Source organism: Crocuta crocuta, unplaced genomic scaffold (genome assembly GCF_008692635.1).
Source record: "Crocuta crocuta isolate KB4526 unplaced genomic scaffold, BGI_CrCroc_1.0 scaffold44, whole genome shotgun sequence".
NCBI lineage: Eukaryota > Metazoa > Chordata > Mammalia > Carnivora > Hyaenidae > Crocuta > Crocuta crocuta.
This window is the reverse complement of record NW_027530179.1, coordinates 5,987,223-6,009,627: the sequence shown is the minus strand read 5'-3', so window position 1 is coordinate 6,009,627 and position 22,405 is coordinate 5,987,223. Positions and strand designations below refer to the sequence as shown.

The 22,405-nt window shown below is 37.0% G+C and overlaps 1 protein-coding gene across 12 annotated transcripts in view; it reads left to right on the top strand.

The window, feature by feature from the left end:
- Positions 1 to 22,405, top strand: part of UBR2 (ubiquitin protein ligase E3 component n-recognin 2) — a 119,621-nt gene that overhangs the window by 66,131 nt on the left and 31,085 nt on the right. For 7 of the 12 annotated variants that reach the window (XM_077764947.1, XM_077764945.1, XM_077764946.1 and 4 more), the window contains 15 exons: positions 1,403 to 1,566; positions 1,656 to 1,755; positions 3,736 to 3,864; positions 4,958 to 5,141; positions 7,825 to 7,886; positions 8,509 to 8,619; positions 9,579 to 9,644; positions 10,998 to 11,120; positions 11,256 to 11,319; positions 12,283 to 12,407; positions 15,877 to 15,929; positions 16,874 to 16,976; positions 17,954 to 18,002; positions 18,424 to 18,578; positions 20,334 to 20,436. In XM_077764947.1, coding sequence (XP_077621073.1) covers positions 1,403 to 1,566; positions 1,656 to 1,755; positions 3,736 to 3,864; positions 4,958 to 5,141; positions 7,825 to 7,886; positions 8,509 to 8,619; positions 9,579 to 9,644; positions 10,998 to 11,120; positions 11,256 to 11,319; positions 12,283 to 12,407; positions 15,877 to 15,929; positions 16,874 to 16,976; positions 17,954 to 18,002; positions 18,424 to 18,578; positions 20,334 to 20,436 — 1,591 coding nt within the window. Of the gene's footprint in view, positions 1 to 1,074; positions 1,228 to 1,402; positions 1,567 to 1,655; positions 1,756 to 3,735; positions 3,865 to 4,957; positions 5,142 to 7,824; positions 7,887 to 8,508; positions 8,620 to 9,578; positions 9,645 to 10,997; positions 11,121 to 11,255; positions 11,320 to 12,282; positions 12,408 to 15,876; positions 15,930 to 16,873; positions 16,977 to 17,953; positions 18,003 to 18,423; positions 18,579 to 19,288; positions 19,364 to 20,333; positions 20,437 to 22,405 lie in introns of those variants that run through there. The other 5 variants (XM_077764952.1, XM_077764953.1, XM_077764954.1 and 2 more) reach the window with 5 other exon arrangements.

Below are 22,405 nucleotides of genomic sequence, written 5' to 3'. Positions count from 1 at the left end.
TACATATCCTTGTAGGTGTACATAGTTGATAATTTGTTGGAACATCTTTTCTAATAAATAGCATAGGATTGGACAAAACCCTAATGTTTCATGTCTCACCAGTAAGGGCTTGCCTGGCTAAATAAAGTATGATAGAAAAGAATATCTGGTGATAGAAGGAATGAGGGAGGCGTGCCTGGGTGGCTCAGTCGGTTAAGCGTCCAACTTCGGCTCAGTCATGATCTCTCAGTCCATGAGAGAGACGCCTCTCTCTCTGCCCCTCACCTGCTTGCACTTTGTGTCTGTCTCTGTCTCTGTCTCAAAATAAACATTAAAATAAAAAAAAAAAAAAAAGAATGAGGGCGGTGCCTGGGTGGCTTTGTTGGTTAAGCAGCCGACTTTGGCTCAGGTCATAATCTCGTGGTCTGTGGGTTCGAGCCCTGTGTTGGGTTCTATGCTGACAGCTTAGAACCTAGATGGAGCCTGCTCCCAATTCTGTGTCTCCCTCTCTCTCTGCCCCCTGCCCCTCCCCTGCTTGCTCTCTCTCTCCCTCTCGCTCAAAAACAATAAACATTAAAAATTTAAAAAAAAAAGAATGAGGGAATTTATGTGAACTGATATGGGACAGTCAAGTACAGAACAGTGTTTATAATATCCTGTCCTTTGAGGGGGAGAGATAGATATAATTAAATATGTGCCTACTTTTATCTACTTAATAACACCTAACCCATATAGTATAAATGTATATATGTGCATGTGTATACATGTGTGTTATCTATTATATACACATGCACCATCTCTAGAAGAATATGCAGGAAAACTACCAGAGACTGCATTTATAAGGGGGACCTTGGGAGCTAGGAGACTTACTTTTTACCTGTGGTTAGTTTTGTTTTGTTTTGTTTTTTGTTTTTGTATCATTTAAATGTATTTGCTTATTCAAAAATACATAGGTATGTATATCTGTACATAGAAACAAGAACAAAAAATACATTTAAAAAGGAGATTAAGAAGAAATACAGTTTCATACTGAGTTCTACAGAATCTGTGATATGAACCTCTGGATCCTAGAATAATTATGCCATACCATTATAGGTGTCTAAATGTCTCAGTTAAGGAAAATTTGCAGCCTGGTTCAGACCCCCTCACCCCGAATTATCTTTGAATAATGAGCCTTGGATATGTCTGCTAACATTCTGGCATCTTTCTCCGTGATAAAGTTATTGCTTCATACACGTGGCAGTTGGAGTAAGTAATTGTTATTTAGAAATACACAGTAATGCATTTGTGATACTATGTATTGGCATTGAAAAAGGTTTAAACTTCAAAGAGCTAACCAATGTTGCTGGCTTTTTTTTTTTTTTTTTAAAGCTTTCTAATACATCGGTTCTGATTACTCTGTACTCTGATATACTTGTTGTAGGCTCGGATGCTCATCACACAAGAGAACCTGATGACCATTATCATTAAGGCTTTTATGGGTCACTTGAGACATCGAGATGCCCAGGGCAGATTTCAGTTTGAACGATATACTGCTTTACAAGCCTTCAAGTTTAGGAGAGTTCAGAGCCTTATTTTAGACCTCAAGTAAGCTTTCATTTAATTATCCAGCCACATGCAACTTATCAAATGTCAGTGTTTACCCATATATTCATTGCTGTTTTTATCTTGTTCAGGTATGTGTTAATTAGCAAACCAACTGAATGGACAGATGATCTGAGGCAGAAGTTCCTAGAAGGATTTGATGCCTTTTTAGAATTACTCAAATGTATGCAGGTATGTATGAACTGACACATTCTAAAGGGAGACATTGGGGCACCTGGGTGTCTCAGTTGATGAGATGTCTGACTTTGGCTCAGGTCTTGATCTCATGGTTCGTGAGCCCAAGCCCCACATCAGGCTCCTTACTGATAGTATGAAGCCTGCTTAGGATTCTCTCTCTCCCTCTCTACGCCTCTCTCTTTCTCAAAATAAAGAAATAATCTTAAAAATTTTAAGAAAAATAAAGGGGAACACTATTTATGTTCCACTGAACTAAATGTCTTTCTGTCTATATATTCTTTTCGTTTGGGGCACATTTCCAAAAAGAATAATTTGGATGATTACATTTTGGACCAAGTAGCTCCTATTTAATTGGAACTCTTAGCAAGGTGTAGAATGAATGAGATTGCAGAAGTTCTGGCATCTACTGGTTTTTTTGTGTGTGTATTTGGTTATTCTTTTGGATACCATTCACATTCTTTCTTTGGGGATTGTAATATATTTACATGGAAGCATTGGAAAGTTAATTATTTAAGAAACTATAATTGATTTTTGGTTTTAATGTCTCTATATTTCTTTTTCCCTCCTTGATGTGATAGTTATATAATACAATATACATCTTATTCCCCTATATTTAATTCTCTTGTTTGGAAACACCCCCATATACAGAACAGAATCTAGAAACAGAAGCTAACTGGTGTACTTAACCAGTTTTAACTGTAAGAAGGTAGATGATGTCCCAAAATATCTGAGCTGCACCCTTATGATTCTTTTACTAGCTCTCTGGCTTTCTTAAGCAAGAAATAGCAAAATTGATCATTTTTGGAAAATATTCTGTGTTGGGTGGTGGTTCATGGATGTTTAGTTTATTATAATACTTCTATGTTTTTTCTTATATCTGTAGAAGCAGTATCTACTTTGGTCGTTTTAAATACTTCAGTATCCTCTATTTTCTATTATTTACAGTTCTGACACACCAAGAAGGGTAGTTAGGCTAGTTTCTAAAAAATGATATATTTTTTGCTACTTTTTTAATGTTTTTATTTACTTTTGAGAAACAGAGAAAGGGCGCGAGCAGGGGAGAGGCAGAGAGAGACCCACACACAGAATCTGATGCAGGGTCCAGGCTCTGAGCTGTCTGCACAAAGCCCGACACAGAGCTAAAACTCATGAACTGAAAGATCATGATCTGAGCCAAAGTCAGACATTTAACTGACTGAGCCACCCAAGTGCCCCTAAAAAATGATATTCTTAATTAAAATTCTTTTAAAAATGTATATTCTTGGGGCGCCTGGGTGGCTTGGTCGGTTAANTTTGCTTTTAGTATCTGAGAAACTTTAGTTACAGATTCAGAAAAGGTATAAAAATTTTGTTGCAGTATATTGTAAAATATATTTATAAATTCAGTAACATTTTATTTTACTTTTTTTAATTTTTTAAAAATTTATTTCTGAGAGAGAGAGACAGCACGAGCAGGGGAGGGTCAGAGAGAGGGAGATAAAGAATCTGAAATAGTCTCCAGGCTCTGAGTTAGCAGTCAGCACAGAGCCCGACGCGGGACTTGAACCCACGAACCAGGAGATCATTACCTGAGCCAAAGTCAGACACTTAACTGAGCCACTCAGGCGCCCCTAAATTCAGTTACATTTTCAAAGCCTATCTGATTTCTTCTAATGGTTAGCTCTGTAGATGACAGGGCTAAAAACAATTTGAAGGATTGTTGCAGTGAAATATATACATTTTATTGTTTGAAACATATACAAGATTTTCTCTAAAATAATTTGTTATGTACTGGGATTTTTAATTTATATTTTAGAGAATATTATATAAATATGTAATTTAGGGAGTTGGACTTACACTATTTATTCTTGTTAAAACTTTTACTTTATGTGTTTTTGTAATCAATATATATTTCTTCTATATTATTTCTTAAGTGTCCATGTAAGAGAACAAATATAATTTTAATCCATTTAAAATCTTTTTGCTTCCTTTAAGGGAATGGATCCAATTACACGTCAAGTAGGACAGCATATTGAAATGGAACCAGAATGGGAGGCAGCCTTCACACTACAAATGAAATTAACACATGTCATTTCAATGATGCAAGACTGGTGTGCTTTAGACGTGAGTTTCCTCTAGGGGTCAGGGGTATGGAGATAAATGGAGGAGGGGGAATAAACAAATTCCTAAGTAAATTCCGAGGAGATCCGGAGAGGATAGTAGTGATAACTTACCTCATAAAACACCGTATTTTCCTCTCTTACCTATAAATTCCATAAAAGTTACAATTCTGATCCTTAGAAAAAAAAATTGGAAAATAGAGGAAGAAATAATCCACTCTCTTTTCTCTTGTGTTTCTATCTTCATTTTTTCCGTAATCCCATCTAGATTTTGATCATATAAAAAGAGTTTAGAAATTCATCCAAAAATAAAGCTTTACAATCGTTACATTTGTTCTGCCTTAAAATTATTTTGCTTTTCTTTGGCTATAAAGCCTAGATGAGAACCTGTGTAAGTTAAGAGGTAAGAGAAGACTTCTGTGAGATCTGAACTATGTGTCAGAGTTAACTGGTCAAAGAGAAAAGCATATTCTTGACTGAGAGCCAGCTGCTTCATGCTCTGTGATGAGAAAGACTCTGGTTGATGCAGGAGCTGTGAGAAGGCTCAAGTTGGAGCACAGAGGTTGAAGGTAGAAAGGTGGACAGGTGACTGACTTTGCAGGGCCTTGGCGGCTACGGAATGAAATTTGAGTTTTATTCTAACAGATTGAGACACCACGAGCAGCTACCAAGCAGAAAAAGTGACATAATCAATCCAGTTTACATGTTTTTTAAAGTTACTCTGTGTGAAGACTAGATGGAGGAGAGCAAAAGTAGAAGCAAGAGATTTAACAGATGGTTGACTTTCCTTTGAGTTACTGGAGGTGATCAGTGGCCAGGTTTGAGAGAAATTGAGAAGGTCCACTTGCCAGTTTGGTAATAGATTGGACAGTGGGAAAGGAGGAAATTGGAATAACTTCTAGATTTCCGCAGCTATGGAGATGCCATTCACTGAGACACGAGGCACTGGAAGAGGGAGAGTTGGGGGAGGGAAGATTGAATTTGGTGTTGCCTGTATTGCTTTTTGAGGTACTTACTCATCGTCGAATTTGAGGTGCTTATTCAATGTTGTAGAAACCCAGCCTTGTGAGTAACTTACAGAAAACCCTCTTTTTTAGGAAAAAGTGTTAATTGAAGCTTACAAGAAATGCCTTGCTGTACTGATGCAGTGTCATGGTGGTTTCACTGATGGTGAACAGCCAATCACGTTAAGCATTTGTGGACATTCAGTGGAAACTATCAGATATTGTGTTTCCCAAGAAAAAGTTAGCATTCACCTCCCAGTTTCTCGCTTACTTGCAGGTAAAGCATTTCTCCCCCAAAAAGAACCCTGAAATTATCTTTTAAATTGTTGTTTGTGATGAATATTTATTAAATGCTCACTACACATTATACTGAGAGTTTGATAAGCATTAACTTATGAGGTAGGTATTGTTATTCAATTTCCTTCACACCTGAGAAGACTGAGACACAGAGGTGACTTGCTTAGTGTTATGCAGCAAGACAGTAGGACTTATGAGGTAAATTGGCACCAGAAGTCATGTTTATAACAACCATACCATACCATAGTACTTTTTCCGATGACTTTTTTTTTTTTTTTAAACAGAGCGAGCATGCACGGGGAAGGGGCAGAGAGAGAGAGAATCCCAAGCAGGCTCTGCACTGTCAGCACAGAGCCCGACACAGGGCTCAAACTCACAAAGCAGGAGATGATGACCTCAGCCAAAGTCAAGAGTTAGATGTTTAACCTGGGCCACGCAGGTGTCCCCTTCAGACTTCTTAACTACACTCATCACCTATTGTTACTGCTTTAATTCAACACAGATTCACTGTGTTGTTAAATTCAAATCACTGTATCTCTTAAGTGATTGCTAATAAATTGAAACCACCCTAAACTTTTTTTTTATCTCCAAGCTGTTTTTTACTCATTTATTGATAACCTTTTTTAAGCAGCAAGTCAAGAGTGAGTCCCAAATTGGGGTGATAGTTTTTTAATCATAAGTAGTTGATTTACAAGCTATTTATATTGGGTAGAATATTTGAAGCTGCCACCTTGCAGCAACCAAAAACCTTGAATATGCACTCGTCCATCTCTGCAGACTCATTATAGTGTAGCTTCTTCCAGATTTCTTGATTGCAGGGGTTTTTTTTTTTGTAGGAATTCTTACCCTGCTCACATATTGTTGTTCCTTTTAGTTCCATTTTTAACTGAGTAGAAAGGAGAACTTCTAAAGGTAGCTATTTTTACTCATTGCAGAATTTGTAATTTAAGTGTGTGCCTCAATAACCTAATAATGACGTGAAAATGGGGTGTGGGGGTGTGTGTGCGTGCACGTGCGTGTGCACACGCGCATGTGTAAGAAATTGTAGAGAACTGATACCATTTCTTCCTTAAATGTTTGGTAGAATTCATCAATGAAGCCATAAGAACCTGACACTTTCTTTTTTGGAAAGTTATTAATTACTGATTCCATTTCCTTAATGGATACAAGTTAGTTCTAGTTATCTGTTTTTCCCTGTATGAGTTTTGGTAGTTTGTGTTTTTCAAGACATTGGTACATTTCACCTAAGTTATCAAATTCGTGGGCATAGCACTGGTCCTAGTATTCCTTTATTCCGTTATTGTCCATGGGATCAGGACTAATAATCCCTCTTTTCTGTGAAGGCATTTTTTCATTGTTGTGAGCATTGTCCCATTTTCCTCCTGCTAGAGCCTAGCATTCAAATAGTCTTCTGGAAGTCGTGGAGATTTAGGATAACTTAGACAACTGAATATCAGTAGTTCAACAAATGGAACATCAAAAAACTACTTAGTGTGAAATGGTGATTGTGGGAAGAAATCTCTTCTGTAACTCGCTCAGGCCCAGGTGTGTTTCTGGAAGTAATTTGAGCATCCTGAACCTGTTGATAGTCAATAGGCGCAGGTGACAGCAGGTGTTGTGGAAGTGTACTCAGCACGAGTGCAGGAACGTTGGTCCTGTTTACAACTCAGCTGCTGACCTTCGCTGCCTTTAAAAACCTGGGTGTGTAATGGAGGCTGATGCTGATAGTTACCCACAAGGAAAATAGTCCTCTTCAAATGTACTAATGTCTGCCTAGGTCTCTACTGCTCTCAGATGTTCTCAGTGAACATTTTTGAGCATTCTACTCGCTGTTGATAAAGCTTGGCCTCAGTGTTTCTGATCTGATTGAAGAGCTAAGTAAATACATACAAAATAGTTCAAGAACAACTTGGAGTGTGTACTAATGGGGGTTGAGTGGCATATGTCCAGTACAGGTTGTCAGGATGAGACTCAAAATGTAGGTCTTCTCAGATGACAAAAGCCTCAAGCCAGGCTTGACCCAAGTGGCCAACATCCACAGATAAGATTATTAAAAAAAAACATTCTCTGTTTAGACAACATAAACAAGACAGTTAATTCTTAGGTAAGAGAATTAACTAAGGTGGAGCTACACAAGAGCCCTTTGCAGTCAGCAGCTAAAGAGGCTTTGATCTTAAACTGGAAGTCCTGGGTTACTTAATTCTGAGATCAGGATCCACACAGACCATGAATCCCAGAACTAGTTTCCCTATTCACTTGCCAGAAGGATCTCTCCTACTGTACTTTAGATGGTAACAAACTCCATAGCCCAATGGAACATGACCCTTAAGGTTGGCATAACATGTATAAATTGGTCTGACAGATCTATAACTGCTCTTGTGTGTGTGTGTCTCTAACATTTCCATAAAATGTCATCCCTGTATATTAGTACATGTAATTAGGACTGTAGTTCTAAACATGCCTTTGACACGGAGCTTCATGAGAATATCAGTTAAAAAGCTTCATTTATGGGTGCAATTCATTTTTTATCTTAACTTGTAATGGGATAGTTTCCCAAAGAGAAGGACAAAAGAAGTTAGTTCCAAAGTTGAGTGAATATTTAGGACTTTTTTCTAAGTGATTTGCAGTTGTAGAAATACTTTTTTGTTTATTTTTCCATGCAGGTTTACATGTATTATTAAGCAAAAGTGAAGTGGCATATAAATTTCCAGAGCTACTACCTCTAGTAAGTAGTACTAACATTTAAAAGTAAATAGCTAGTTATTATGTTCCATGCATTTGAAATCACTTTGAAACAAACTTTATTAATCGAGAGTTCTCCAGAATAACAGAACTGATAGAAGAGTGTATGTAGATGCATGTGCACGTGGGTATGTAAGTATGGAGAAAGAGGAAAAAAATGGATTTATTGTTAAGGAATTAGCTCATGCAGTTATGGGCCTGGTAAGTCTGAAATATGCCTGCCTGGTACTCTGGCACGGCAGAGTTGATGTAGTCAGGTCCAAAGGCAATCTGGAAGCAGAATTTCTTCATCCTGTGTTTTCTCTTAAGGCCTTGAACTAATTGGATGAGGTCCACCCACAGTATGAAGAGTAGTCTGCTTCACTCAGAGTCTACTGATTTAAATATTAATCACATCTACAGAATACCTTCACAGCAACATTAACTGGTGTTACCCATCAAAAACTGGGTACCATGACCTAGTCAAGTTGACACGTAAAATTAACCATCACACAAACATACTTTGGCTAATTTTAACTACTGTTTTATAGTTTCCATCCCTATCAACCAGTCTTCTTTATAGAGTTGAGATTTTTGAGGATTTTTTTATTTTTTTGTCCATACAGAGTGAACTTAGCCCACCCATGTTGATAGAACACCCTCTTAGATGTCTTGTTTTATGTGCCCAAGTACATGCAGGAATGTGGAGAAGAAATGGATTCTCTTTAGTAAACCAAGTAAGTGTATTTATAATTTATGAGTAGTTTTCATCCATTCCTTTGGCTTCTGTGAAAGTTGTAATTTTCAACATTCTTAAGTCATTGAAAGCTGACAATCTATATTAAAATTGTTCAAGAAGATAAATGTAACGTTAACCCAAAACATTTCTTAGAACTTTTATTCATACTTTGTCAAGAAACAATATCAAAAGTAGAAATGAACTTAATTTTCTTGATATTTAACTTGAGATCACTTTTTAGAACAACAAACATAATATATTAAAAATCCAGATTTTATCTATTTAAATTGTGATACAAGATAAAAGTTCTGTTGGATGGTTGCCAGAGGGGAGGGAGTAGGAGGATAGGTAAAATGGGTGAAGCAAGTGGGAGGTATAGGTTTCTAATTATGAAATGAGTAAGTCAGGAGGATGAAAGCCACAGCATAGGGAATAGAGTCAATGATATTGTAATAGCGTTATATGGTAACAGATGGTACCAGTACTTGTGAGCACACCATAACGTATATCACTGTGGTGTACACCAGAAACTCATGTAACATTGTGTGCCAACTATACTTTAATTAAAAAAAGCTCTATAGTCATTATCTACAGTAATTAGCTCTGAAATTGAGGTTTTAAGTTTTAGACTTCCTCAAGTCTTCATATAGATAGGGTTTTCCCCCCATTTTTCATAGCTACAAACTTTACAGAAGTAACTTTATTGGAAGAACCAGAAAGTTGGCTGCAAAATGTGAACCATAGAGTGAAAACTGAACTCTGGAAATTTCTAACTAATTAATCTCTGCTAAGATAGTATTACCTGTTAAGGAAACCACATTGTGTGTTTGTGCATATACACACACACGCATTCACGCTTGCATTGAACCCGTGCACTCTTGGGGATTGGGGAGAGGAGGGAGCTGCACAAATAAAAACCTACTTACCCAATGTAATAAAATTCTTTTTCTTTTTTAGATTTATTACTACCATAATGTGAAATGCAGGCGTGAAATGTTTGACAAGGATATAGTAATGCTCCAGGTAATGGATTTAAAAAGCATTAAACTTACAGGTCATAGAGAATTGTTTTTCTTCTTGTTATTTCCACAGAACCCAGTCACTTATGATTACTCGCAGATCTATCTGTAACTTTAGCCTAGCCCTGTCTACTAAGCTCCAAGCTCATATGGCTAAGAGCCCATGGAACATATTCATCTAGATTTCCTGGACACATCTCAGATTTAACATATTCAAATTACTCTTATTTCCTCCATACCTTCCTCCTATCTTGGGTTTGCTTCCTTGGTTTATTATTCACCATCCTTTTTTCATTGTCCTCTAATTAAAGCCCCAAACCCCTTAAACTGATTTGATTTCCAAGGTTTGTGAAACTTAACTTTTTTGAAAGTCTCTGAAATTGCCATGCTCTCTTTTACGTCTTAAACTTTGCACATTTATTTCTTTTGCTCCCTAGTTTGCCCACCCCACCTCCTTCCTTTTCTATTTACTTAGTAACTTGTTTTCCTGCGTGTCTTGGTGTTTAGGGTCACTTTCTCCAGAAAGCCTTCCCAGACACACAGTAATGTAGCTAAGTATCCCATTTGGGAAGGCCCGTAGCATGGTGCTCATCCCCAAAATAGCGTTCATAGCTCTAGATTGTGGTTGCCTATTTACTTTTTGTCCTCTCCGCTAAATCCTGACAACTATATCTTAGTCCCTTTTTGTCTGTTGTGCATGGCGCAATGCTTATCACATAGTTTTTCCGTAATATTGCTGAGTGGATTGAAAAATTATAGAAAGGTTATGAAATGTAAATTTCAAAAATGATTGGTCCAGAATAAATTCCAAGTTGATTTAGAATTTGTACAAATGGATTTAAAGAGAATCAAACTGATATTTAAAAGCTGTTGCTTCAGTTAGTATAGTTTTTATCACCAAATATTAGTTTGAGAGTTCTTGATAAGAGTCTAATGTCACACATATAAAAAGTACTAGAAGCTTAATTGCCATTCCACATTTCTCTCTGAGTCCATACGCTATACAGTGATAGGAGAATGCTGAAATAAAACTTAAGAACTGAATTTATGGGGTTGCAATTAATTCAAAGCATTAAAAGGAAGAGTACCTATAGTCCATGTTACTCTGATGTGTTGGTTTAGGGGAGGGTTGTTTTGTTTGTACTTCATTTTGTTTTATCAACTTAGATTCTTGTCCACATTTGTAGCTTCCACACATAGGGAATTGGGGCTAAATGGGTTGTCACCTTTTGTTGGGATTGGTGACTAAGCTATTTTCACTTATGCGACCCAAAATATCTTTCACTAATTATTTAGTAACCCTTTTGACCTCCCTCTTTTCCTTTATCTCAAACATTAAAAAAAAAAAAAAAAAAAGACAGGTGTCTCTATGATGGATCCAAATCATTTCCTGATGATAATGCTCAGCCGCTTTGAACTTTATCAGATTTTCAGTACTCCAGACTATGGGAAAAGATTTAGCTCTGAGATTACCCATAAGGTAAGAGCATGTTTTATAAGCCCTCAGTACCTCATTAAAGAAGTATCTTCTATTCTTTTGGGTCATGTTATCATCTGAGATAATACAGTATTGGTATTCTTATCTCTGAACTTTCTCTCCCCCAACTTGCTACAGGATGTAGTTCAGCAAAATAATACTCTAATAGAAGAGATGCTATACCTCATCATAATGCTTGTTGGTAAGTTTGGATTGTGACCTTTATAAATTACATTGGCTTTTGTGGTGGCAAATAGTTCAGAATTTCTGAGCTATGTTTCTTTCAGTTGAGCAGTTCTTCAGTTTTGGGGGATGGTTAGAGCATCCATGTCTTTTTCCCCTCTGGTCACTGTAGTACCAAGAGTGACAGACCTGTGGTGATTTGGGACAAGAGAGTAGACCTGCTGAAGCAGAATAATCTGAAAGGCTTCTTGTCTGGAGAGAAAGAAGGGGGACAGAAGAGTTTAGCAAGCAAGAATAGGATATTTAGGATCTATTTACTGTTACTTTATATCTTAAGGATGTTTCCTCCCGTGGTTTTGTGTTGCAAAACTGTTACCTTGTCTTTAGATACAATAATAATAGATTAATGGAGACCTGTGGCTAATACATGCAGGTTTCTTTACTTCCTCTTATTTTGAGTCTTGTCACCTCCATCTTTCCTATTCTTTTATCCTTTACCTTCCCCGCCTCCTCTGCTGCTTTAGACTCTGTAGTCCATAGAGCAGAGATTCCTCACTACTGTCAGGAGGTGATACCAACAAAGGTCTCAGGAGGTGATACTTTATTTGCCGTGAGATGTAAGGACAAACGAAGACTCCGCTCTCTGCTACCATGTGGCAGATGGCGGGAAAGCAGCTTCCGAGGCTACTGGTAGAACTCCTGCTGTACCAGTTTTTCACTACATCCGGTCCCTTCCTGCCTTCTGACCCCATTCTTTCAAACCAGCGAGAGTTTTCTCTCCTCTGCCCAAATCCTGCACTCACCTGTTGTGTCTGAGCCTCAGAAGTTAGGTGCTGCTCTCACCCTAGCTTGTGGCCAGGCCAGTCGTTACCTTCCCATTGCACAGAAAGAAATATGTATTGTGTTGCATGAATTAGAAGTATATACTGCTTAAGTGTGCTGGTTATGCTAAATGTGTGGGTATGTACTTTTGCATTGACAGGAGAGAGATTTAGTCCTGGAGTTGGGCAGGTAAATGCTACAGATGAAATTAAGCGAGAGATTATCCATCAGTTAAGCATCAAACCTATGGCTCATAGTGAACTGGTGAAGTCTTTACCTGAAGATGTAAGTACCTACATCTTAAAAAAGTTTGGAAATTCTTCCCTCCCTATCAGCCTAATGTGTTAGATTACTTCTATATACCTTTTCCAGTGGTAAAGACTGCAGTTCTAGGACATGTATAACTCCTACTCGTCACTCTTACTAGAAATAACTAGAGGGGTACCTGGCTGGCTCAGCCAGTAGAGCATGTGACTCTTGAACTTGGGGTCATGGGTTTGATCCCCATGTTGGGCATAGAGATTAGTTTAAAAAAATTTTTTAATGCCAAAGAATACTAGAGATGGGGGATAGAAAAGAGCATAGAAGTAGACTCTCTTACAGTGAATTCTTAGAAGAGATAAGGATGCTGAATAAAAGTAAACTCAGTCTTGGGACGCCTAGGTGGCTCAGTCAGTTAAGTGTCCGACTTCGGCTCAGGTCATCATCTTGCAGTTTGTGGGTTTGAGCCCCACATCAGGCTCTGTGCCTACAGCTCAGAGCCTGCAGATTCTGTGTCTCCCTCTCTCTGCCCCTCCCCTGCCCAGAATCTGTCTGTCTGTCTGTCTCTCTCTCTCAAATAAACATCTAAAAAAAAGGTAAATCCGGTTATGAGAACTGAATTTATGTATCCAGTAGATAGAGGTTGTTATAGTCTTTACTACCCAGTTGCCATAGGTGGACATAATGTTTAACTTAGTGTATTGGAGAAGGAAATGGGAAATACCTGTTCAGCTGTACTGAGGAAGTTCTGAAAGATTTCCAGAGCTTTTTCCTTCTGAAGCACCCAAAACCTTGACTTAGGAAGCCATCTCTTTCCTTTTAGTGAATGAAAAATAATGTTCACATGGGCATTCAGAAGCTAATTGTAACTGTTCCTCCTCCAGAATCTCAAGGTCTTTGGCCACCTAGTTTTCAGCCACAGGGCTTTTCAGATAAATACCCAACACTTGTGGTTAGGAGAGGTCCTTATTTCCTTGAGGCTTTTCAAAATGTTTCCCCAAATTTGAAACATAGATCAAAACTTTGAACCTTAATGTTCATTCTTCTGGGATTTAAACCCCTATTTGTTTCACAGTAATACTTCTTTTAAACTTTGCATTATGAAAAATTTCCAATATCTATAGAAATAGAAAACATAGTGTAACAGAACCCATGGCTAGTTTCAACCAGCCTTGTTTTATCTTTACCCCAACCATGAACCCCAGCCTCCCCCCCCCCCGCCGCTGGATTAGTTTGTTAAGAACATCAGGTTTACCCACAGATGACACATGCTCTCCACCACCCAACCAAAACCACAACATGAATTTGTAACAGGAGAGGAAGAAAAGAACCAAAACGTCCAAGGCCCTGCTTTTTTTCTTAAAAGTACTTGAAAAATGAAAATTTGTTTGTATTTTTTATTTACAGTTTATATTTTTTTTATGTATTGCTAGGGGTCAACCATTTTTTAAAAATTTTTTTTACAATAGTTTATTGTCAAATTAGTTTCCACATAACACCCAGTGCTCATCCCCACAAGTGCCCTCCTCCATGCCCATCCCCCCTCCCCCCCACATCCATCAGTCCTCAGTTTTTGTCAGCATTCAAGAGTCTCTCATGGTTTGCCTCTCTCCCTTTCCCCCACCATTTACCCCCTTCTTCTCCCCCTTGTTCCTCTGTTAAGTTCCTCCTAATCCTCCTATACGTGCAAACATATGGTATTTGTCCTTCTCTGCCTGACTTATTTCGCTCAGCACAACACCCTCAAGGTCCATCCATGTTGCTACACATGGCCAGATTTCATTGTTTCTCATTGCCATGTAGTATTCCATGGTATAGATAAACCACATCTTCTTGATCCATTCGTCCGTTGATGGACACTTAGGCTCTTTCCATGTTTTAGCTATTGTTGAGAGTGTTGCTATGAACGGGGTCAACCATTTTTAATGATCTCAGATGATCAAACCAACATTTGGAGTGTCCCCTGTTCTACTTCTGACTTTACTTGTGGTGTGACCATGTTCACTGTCATTTCAAAGGAGGAAAAAAAAAGCAAAAACAACAACAAAAACAGTCTTAATTCCGAGCATTCCAGTAAATTTTTTTATGTATATGCTTAGCTGTACTATAAGTAGTTCATTTGTAAGAGATGGTTAAAAGGCCCAAAGATAAAAGGTTTCTTTTTTTTTTCCTTTTTTGTCTGAATTTGCTGTTTTATTTATTTTTTGGCCTGTTTGGTGCAGGTGCGAAACAATGTTATACAACAATAATCCTGAATTTTATTTTGCTGAGCTGTTCTAACTAAGACAAACAAACAAAAAAACCCAGACCAGCTTTACCATTTCGTCTGTAAATAGAATTGTATGTATGTAAACCAGTGCTTCTCAGCCAGGGACAACTTGGCCCCCATGAGACCTTTGGCAGAATCACTACTTAGACAGGGCTGTATTGTGTCCCTGCAGCCCGTGAGCAGAGGCCAGAGGGACAGCTGAATGTCCTGCAGTGCACAGGACAGACCCCCCACAGCAGAGAATTATCTGCTTCAGATGTCAGCGGGGCCAACACCAAGAAACTGGTCCAGAAGGACCTTTAGAAGAATTTGTCTATCCATAGGCCACGATCACACCTAAAAGAACAATCATTAATAATTTCTTAATATCACTAAATATCTAGTCAGGGTAAAAATTACTTGTGCTTTTGAATACAGGAAATGAATCCTGAGTTGCTAGATGAGAAAGCATTACAGTTTCACTTAGACTTTAGGATAAAGAAGAATACAATTTAAAACAGCATTTTAAAATAATGTCTTGTACAAAGTGATGGCAGCTGTATTCACCAAACATTTTTGGCCAGAGAATTCTTTAATCAGAATTCTTATTAACATCTTGTTATGAATAGGATATGATTTAGGAAATGCTGTTTTACCAAAAATAGATAAGAAATTAGTGTAACCTTTACGAAATACTATAAATATCTTACATAAATTTTAAATGTTCTGCCTACTTTATGCTTTTAAATTAATTCCTTTTGAAAGCTGTCATCTTGAATCCATAGAATAATGACTTGTTTTAATTGTTTAAGTCTGAATGAATGCTAGTTTACCAACTGAGTTTCCCTTATTATATATTTAATTATGTTTACCATGGAATCCTCATCTATAAAAGCCAGGATAATAGTATATCCGCTTCATAGGGTTGCTGTGTAAGGCTTAAAAAGAGAAAAGCACAAGGGCACCTGAGTGGCTTAGTGGGTTAAGCGTCTGACTTCAGCTCAGGTCATGATCTCAACGGTTCATGGGTTCAAGCTCTGCGTTAGACTCTGTGCTGACAACTCAGAGCCTGGACCCTGCCTCTGATCCTGTGTCTCCCTCTGTCTCTGCCCCTCCCTGCTCACGTTCTGTCTCACTCTCTCTCTCAAAAATAAACATTTAAAAAAAAGAAAAGAAAAGCACAATGTTTAAAGTGCTAGCCGGTATACTATTAACATGAAACACACTTGTTTCTCATACTGTTAGGAGAACAAGGAGACTGGCATGGAGAGCGTAATTGAAGCAGTTGCACATTTCAAGTAAGTTTACTTCCTATTGTTTCCTGTTCAGTTGTTTTAATGCATTAATTTTTCTTAGTGTTTCCTTTGACGGAACCGAGAATGAAATTGTTGTTTTCGGAGAGGGACAACCTTTTCAGATACATAATCCTGAACTCGATTCCTCACTGTCATTTCACTCTTCTGATCTAGCTCTTCACTCAGCAACTAAAATTGGTTTATAAGAATTTTCATTGTGCCCAGAATCAGTGTTCATAGCTGATAGTTTCAGATAATTGACTTTAAATTGAGCAGATGACCTAAGTCAGTATTTTGAGCTTTCTTGAAACTGCTTTGTTTTCATCTGAATGTGCCTCCTAAGTTAAGGGATGGCCTCTGAATGCTGCCTGCACTTTCCAGTGTCCAGTGTGTTGCCCAGTCAGTAAACCAGTTTATGCCCCCTAACATTGTTGAGGCAGTTCCTCAATCCTGCTTTTTCCTTTCTCCCCACCCCAACAGTAATGTCTTTATTTTTCTTGATTATAAAGATACAATACATGGGGGCATCTGGGTGGTTCAGCTAGTTAAGCATCAACTCTTGATATCAGCTCAGGTTTTGATCTTGGGGTCATGAGTTCAAGCCCTGCATTGGGCTCTGCACTGGGTGTGAAGACTACTTTAAATTAAGATAGATAGATAGATAGATAGGAAGGAAGGAAGGAAGGAAGGAAGGAAGGAAGGAAGGAAGGAAGGAAGGAAGAAACATGCTTTTAGAGAATTCTTTTTAAGATTCTCTAAACCTTAAAATTGTACCTACATTTTTCCATTTGGTAGAACTTACCAGAGTTATCTTTATATGTCACAATTTAGAAATTATTACTTTAGTGAATGAGAGCTTTGATATTTTTATTCTGTTATCTAAGACTGTCTCACAAATTAGTGTGTATGAGTTTAGTGATAATATTTTAAGGACTTTTTTTCCATAGAAAACCTGGATTAACAGGACGAGGCATGTACGAACTGAAACCAGAGTGTGCCAAAGAGTTCAATTTGTATTTCTATCACTTTTCAAGGGCAGAGCAGTCCAAGGTAATTGGGAAAATTAAAAGTGTACTGAGGAAGAGCTGTGTTTGTTTTTCCTAAACAACTTTTACTGCTTTTCAGAGATTGAAAAAGGATACATTATTATTATAGGAAATTTGAAAAATATATAAAGTATAATGAAGGAAAGAATAGATTACCTAAAATATCACCTACTAATATTTTGGGTTCTCCCCTCCCCATGTTTGCTACATACATATATAAGATCGATGTAATTATATACATAATCACACATATATAATTGTATTTTACTGGCTTTTGAAGACAGATTGTCAACCTATGTAATAATCAGTTAAGCCATTTTATGCTCTTTTCAGAATTGCTACTACTTAACATGTTTTCCCATAGACATTTATGGAATTTTCCTCATAAGTCTTAGTCACATTTTGTTTTTTAGCAGTCTACTCTTAAAATACTTTTTCAGTAAATGGTGTTAATTTAAGTTAAACATGAAGCTTTTGTTTAGTTTTAGATGCATGTTGCAGAGCTCAGACCCAAATAATTTTTTGGTTTTGGTTTGTACATCTTTCCCCTGCTTTTTAAAGTAAGAAAAAACTCCTTGGGGCTTGGGGGGTGGGGGGGTGGTTAGTGGGGAAAAAAATAACCTTGCTGTGTCAATGTGGGGAGGGGGGACTGTATATAAAACTAAGGGTAAATCTATTCTAAAATCAGAAGACGAGGGGTGCCTGAGTGGCTTAGTCAGTTAAGCATCTGACTTCGGCTTAGATCATGATCTCAGGATTCATGAGTTCAAGCCCAGCATTGGGTTCTTTGCTGTCAGCATGGAGCCTGCTTCAGATCCTCAGTTTCCCTCTCTATCTCTCTCCCTCCCCCCTCAAAAATAAAAAACTAAACTTTAAAAAATGAAATCAGAAGATGATATGACAAAGATGACTTAGTAGTTTGGGGTATTAGGTGGTTGTGCATCACTAATTCCCTGTCCAAATGTCTGTCTTTCTTATTAGGCAGAGGAAGCTCAACGGAAATTGAAAAGACAAAATAGGGAAGATACAGGTATTTTTAATCTTTCTAAAACTCTCTTGTCAGTCTCTTCTACTTGTTAAACATTGTTTTCTATTGACTATGATGATTATCCTTGGTTAAGTGAAAGGTTTAAATATATGCTTTCTGAGTGAACATTCAAAGGCTAATAAATATGCAAATATAGGAACAGTTAGTACTGAGTCACCTCTGGGTTAATGGTTTTATCTCAGATCCTAAGATATTTCTCGGGAAAACAAAGACTTTCTTCTGTACTGCTTCTATGTATGTAGCTGTTTTTATGCATTTGATCCTAAGAAGGTAAAATAGTAGCTTTAAGATGTATATTAATGAATATTCTTTGAATGAAGACTATCAAAAGTATCTAATAAAGAGGGTTTTTTTTTCTTTTAAGTATGTTCTACAAAAGAACCAATAATAACTTTATTTTCAGCACTTCCACCTCCAGTTTTGCCTCCATTCTGCCCTCTGTTTGCAAGTCTGGTAAACATTTTGCAGTCAGACGTGATGTTGTGCATCATGAGGACAATACTGCAGTGGGCTGTAGAGCATAACGGATATGCCTGGTCTGAGTCCATGCTGCAAAGGGTAGGTTTGAAGAGATTTCTTATTTATGTTTCTGTACTTTTTTAGTGAAAGCCAGAATATTCTTGTCCATATCTATCTACAGACAACTCAGCACAAAATGCCATGTTACCTTAATTTGAAATAACAGTAATATTATTACTATTTTTTGTGTGTCTGACAGTGAAAATGATAGCCAGGCAGATATTTTTTTATACCACATGGTTGTGGTTACCTTGTCTTGTTGGCCAATCAGCCTCTCATTGATTGTTCATGATATGTCTTTGTTTATGCAGTACTCTGATATTTGACCTATGTTTTTTATTTAATTCCCTCAAAAAACCCCTGGGTTCATCAGTGTCTGTATTTTGCAATTGAAGAAATTGAAACTCACAGACTTATTGTCTTGTAGCTAATAAGTGACATATCTAGAACTTGTTAGTATTTTATTTTATAGCTTTGATGTAAGTCATTCTTGAATTATGTATTTATTGAATTCACACAACATCCCTTTTGGGTTGGTACAACTTTTTCCATTATATAGATGAGAAACTCAATTTTCAATGAGGTTCATTTATCTCATCCATGTTACTCAGTTAGTAAATAACATAATAGTAATTATTCTATCAATAGACTTAGCTTACTCTGTACCTTATTCTTTGCTAAGTACTTTTACATGCAATATTTGCAGTCTTCAGAACTCTAAAGAGAAACTGATTTTTTCCATTTTAAAGATGATGAAATTAGGCTCAGAGGGATTCCCTGAAGCCATGTAGCTTGAAAGGAGTGAAGCCAGGATGCAAATGAAAGTGAGCATTCTTCCAGAGCCTTTCTCCAAAGCTATTTTTCTTTCCATTGTTTCCACAGCCTCAAGTATCTCATTGGCTAAGATGTGTGTATACTTATACCCCCCTCCCATTTATAAACATATGCTTAAAACGTAAAAGCACGAAGCTTTGGTCTACTAGAGACCATCAGTATTCTGTGAGCAAAAGATTTGTGGGAAATGATGCAGAAAAAAAACAGAGTGAAGAGTATTAGCCTGTGTACATTTGCTTTGTGTCATTCAAGCTAACCTAATTCATCCACGTCTCCAACAGCCACAATAGCTCTTTGTGTGGGGAAACGTACAGGCACCACACATACATCTCCGTCAGTATTTGGGGAGCAGGATAAGAGCAGTAAAAATGCAAATAGATTCAGTGTAATTTTATATTTTCTTAGAAGCCTAGTAAGGAATGTTTTGTGAGATATAAGGAAGAACTGTAAACATCATTATAAATTATGTGGCATTAAAAATAAAAGGTTGTGTCTTTCTGAGATGATTAAGATTTTTAGTCCTTTGAGAAATTTAACTAGAGAGTATTATAGACTAGATCATTATATGATCGATGCTTTCAGCTCTAATTAGTTGGCCGTGAAGATTCTTTAAAGATTTTGTAAGAGCATAGTGTAGGGATGGTATAAAACTGAAAATTACATATTATATGAATGGTCGGTGAGATCTGTAGTAACTTACCCTATGAATTTGCAGTTGAACTTTCTTCCTAGCTGACATTGAAATTTTTGTTTCCTTACTGAGAATTTTTTTTATTGGAAAATGATTTACTTTAGAGTTTGAATTTAATAAAAATTAGTACTTCAACCTGTTTTTTACTGCACTTCATCTTTAGTGGTTTGCTTTATCTTTTCTCAATTGTGAATTCATTTTTGTTATTTCTTATAAAAATATGTACTCGATTTTTGATTTACTGAAAGTTACAAAACATTTTATTTGAGGTGTTACATTTAATTGGAATGGCACTACAAGAAGAAAAACAGCATTTGGACAGTGTCACAGAAGAGCATGTGGTAACATTTACCTTCACTCAGAAGATATCAAGTACGTATACACTTTTTACGAAACTAAGTCAAGATACCAGTGATTTAAAATATGTAATAATAGCCTCTTATTTGCTCATGTAAATTCTAAATAGCTTATAATGAATCTAAATTTCTGAGGCTATATGTATTCATCCGTGTGTTAAAAGTACTTTATCAGCTCCTGGTATATATTCTTAAAAATACTTAGGGACTATACATTCTTAAAATACATAAATTTTAATTCATAAACAGAAAACCTTAACGAGGAGTCCTTAGTTTGAAATCATCCATTAAATGCATCCATTTAAATTCTCAGATACACTTTTAAAAACACAAAGTATGCTACATTGTTGCTGTTATCTTATAAAGACACTGAAAAGAAGAAAATGTGCTATAAGGAATTAGCTTATCATTTTATATAAAGTAATGTGATTTTTTTTCTTGAAGGCCAAGAGACTTTTTTTCTTTTTTTTATNTATCCCAAACAAGCTCCACACTGTCAGAGCCTAACGCAGCGCTTAATCTCCCCAACTTGAAATCATGACCTGAGCTGAAATCAACAGTCAGATGCTTAACTGACTGAGCCATCCAAGCACCTCTTTACTAGCTTTTTATTATAAAAACTTTAAACATACGGGCAAGAGTTGGTTCAGTAAACATCCATATAACTACCACTTAGATTCAGTAATTAGTACTTTGCTTTATTTACTTTAATATTTGCACACTTTTTTAAACCATTTGTTTAAGCCATCATATTTCCTCTTTTCTAAAGAAAAGCTTTTCCTCTACTGGTTTTCAGAATAAGCAGTTGGTCTAAAGTTACCTTCAGTGGTGACAACTGTAAATCTTTTTTGTTTGCTTAGGATGGTTGTGTTTTTGGTTTTTAATATTACTCTTGGAGGGCACTGAGGTGGCTCAGTTGGTTGATTGGCCAACCCTTGATTTCAGCTCAGGTCATGATCCCAGGGCTGTGGAATTGAGCCCCACATCCGACTCCGCACTGAGCATGGAGTCTGTTTAAGATCCTCTCTCCCTCTCCCTCTGCCCCTCTCCTCTGCTCACATGCTCATTTTCTCTCTCTAAAAAAAAAAAGAAAAAAATATTACTCTTGGGTTTTTACTTATTCAGTGTTTCAATGTTTCATAATCACATATGATCAAGATTCCCTTTTTTTAAAAAAAAAAAGTTTCTTTTTGAAGCCTAAACTGCCAATTTTGGTCAGTGGGAATCTATTCAATTGGCTTCACTGTTCTTTTCACACAGCCATTAGTATTTGTGCACCACATTGCTTTCTGGCACAAAAGATACCCCAAGCTCATTTGTGGTTTCCCTGCCCCAGACCTCCAGTCATCCATTTGCTGAGGTATTTTAGTGAATTTATCCTGGTATACTGAGAATTACAGAAGGTGTTATAATGGGTAGTGTGACAGGAGTGGTCTTAATTGCTGCTGGATCTCTATTTTACCCATTTTTGCATATCCAGGAAAGTGGGAGGAAGAGAGGAAACTGCCTTTCCCTACTGAAGACTGTGTTCTTAGGTGCCAGCCTTTCCCTGTTCTTTTCTCTGTCAGTATTTCTTTCTATGGATCAGCATTGTATCTTTTTTTTTTTTTTTTTTTCTTTAAGAATAATAACANATATCCAGGAAAGTGGGAGGAAGAGAGGAAACTGCCTTTCCCTACTGAAGACTGTGTTCTTAGGTGCCAGCCTTTCCCTGTTCTTTTCTCTGTCAGTATTTCTTTCTATGGATCAGAATTGTATTTTTTTTTTTTTTTTTTTTTACTTCAGGATAATCACACAGAAAACTCCCTAGTTTCATCCACTCATCACTGTACAATCTCAGATTCTGTTTCTCTTTTTCTTTGTCTCTCCTTCTTTCAATAAGCATCGTTTTCTCTGAGCATACCTTATATTTCTCTTTAAACATTTTATGTAATTAAAACACTGTTTAGAGTCAAATCCCTAAACTATAGCCACAGAACTTTAGT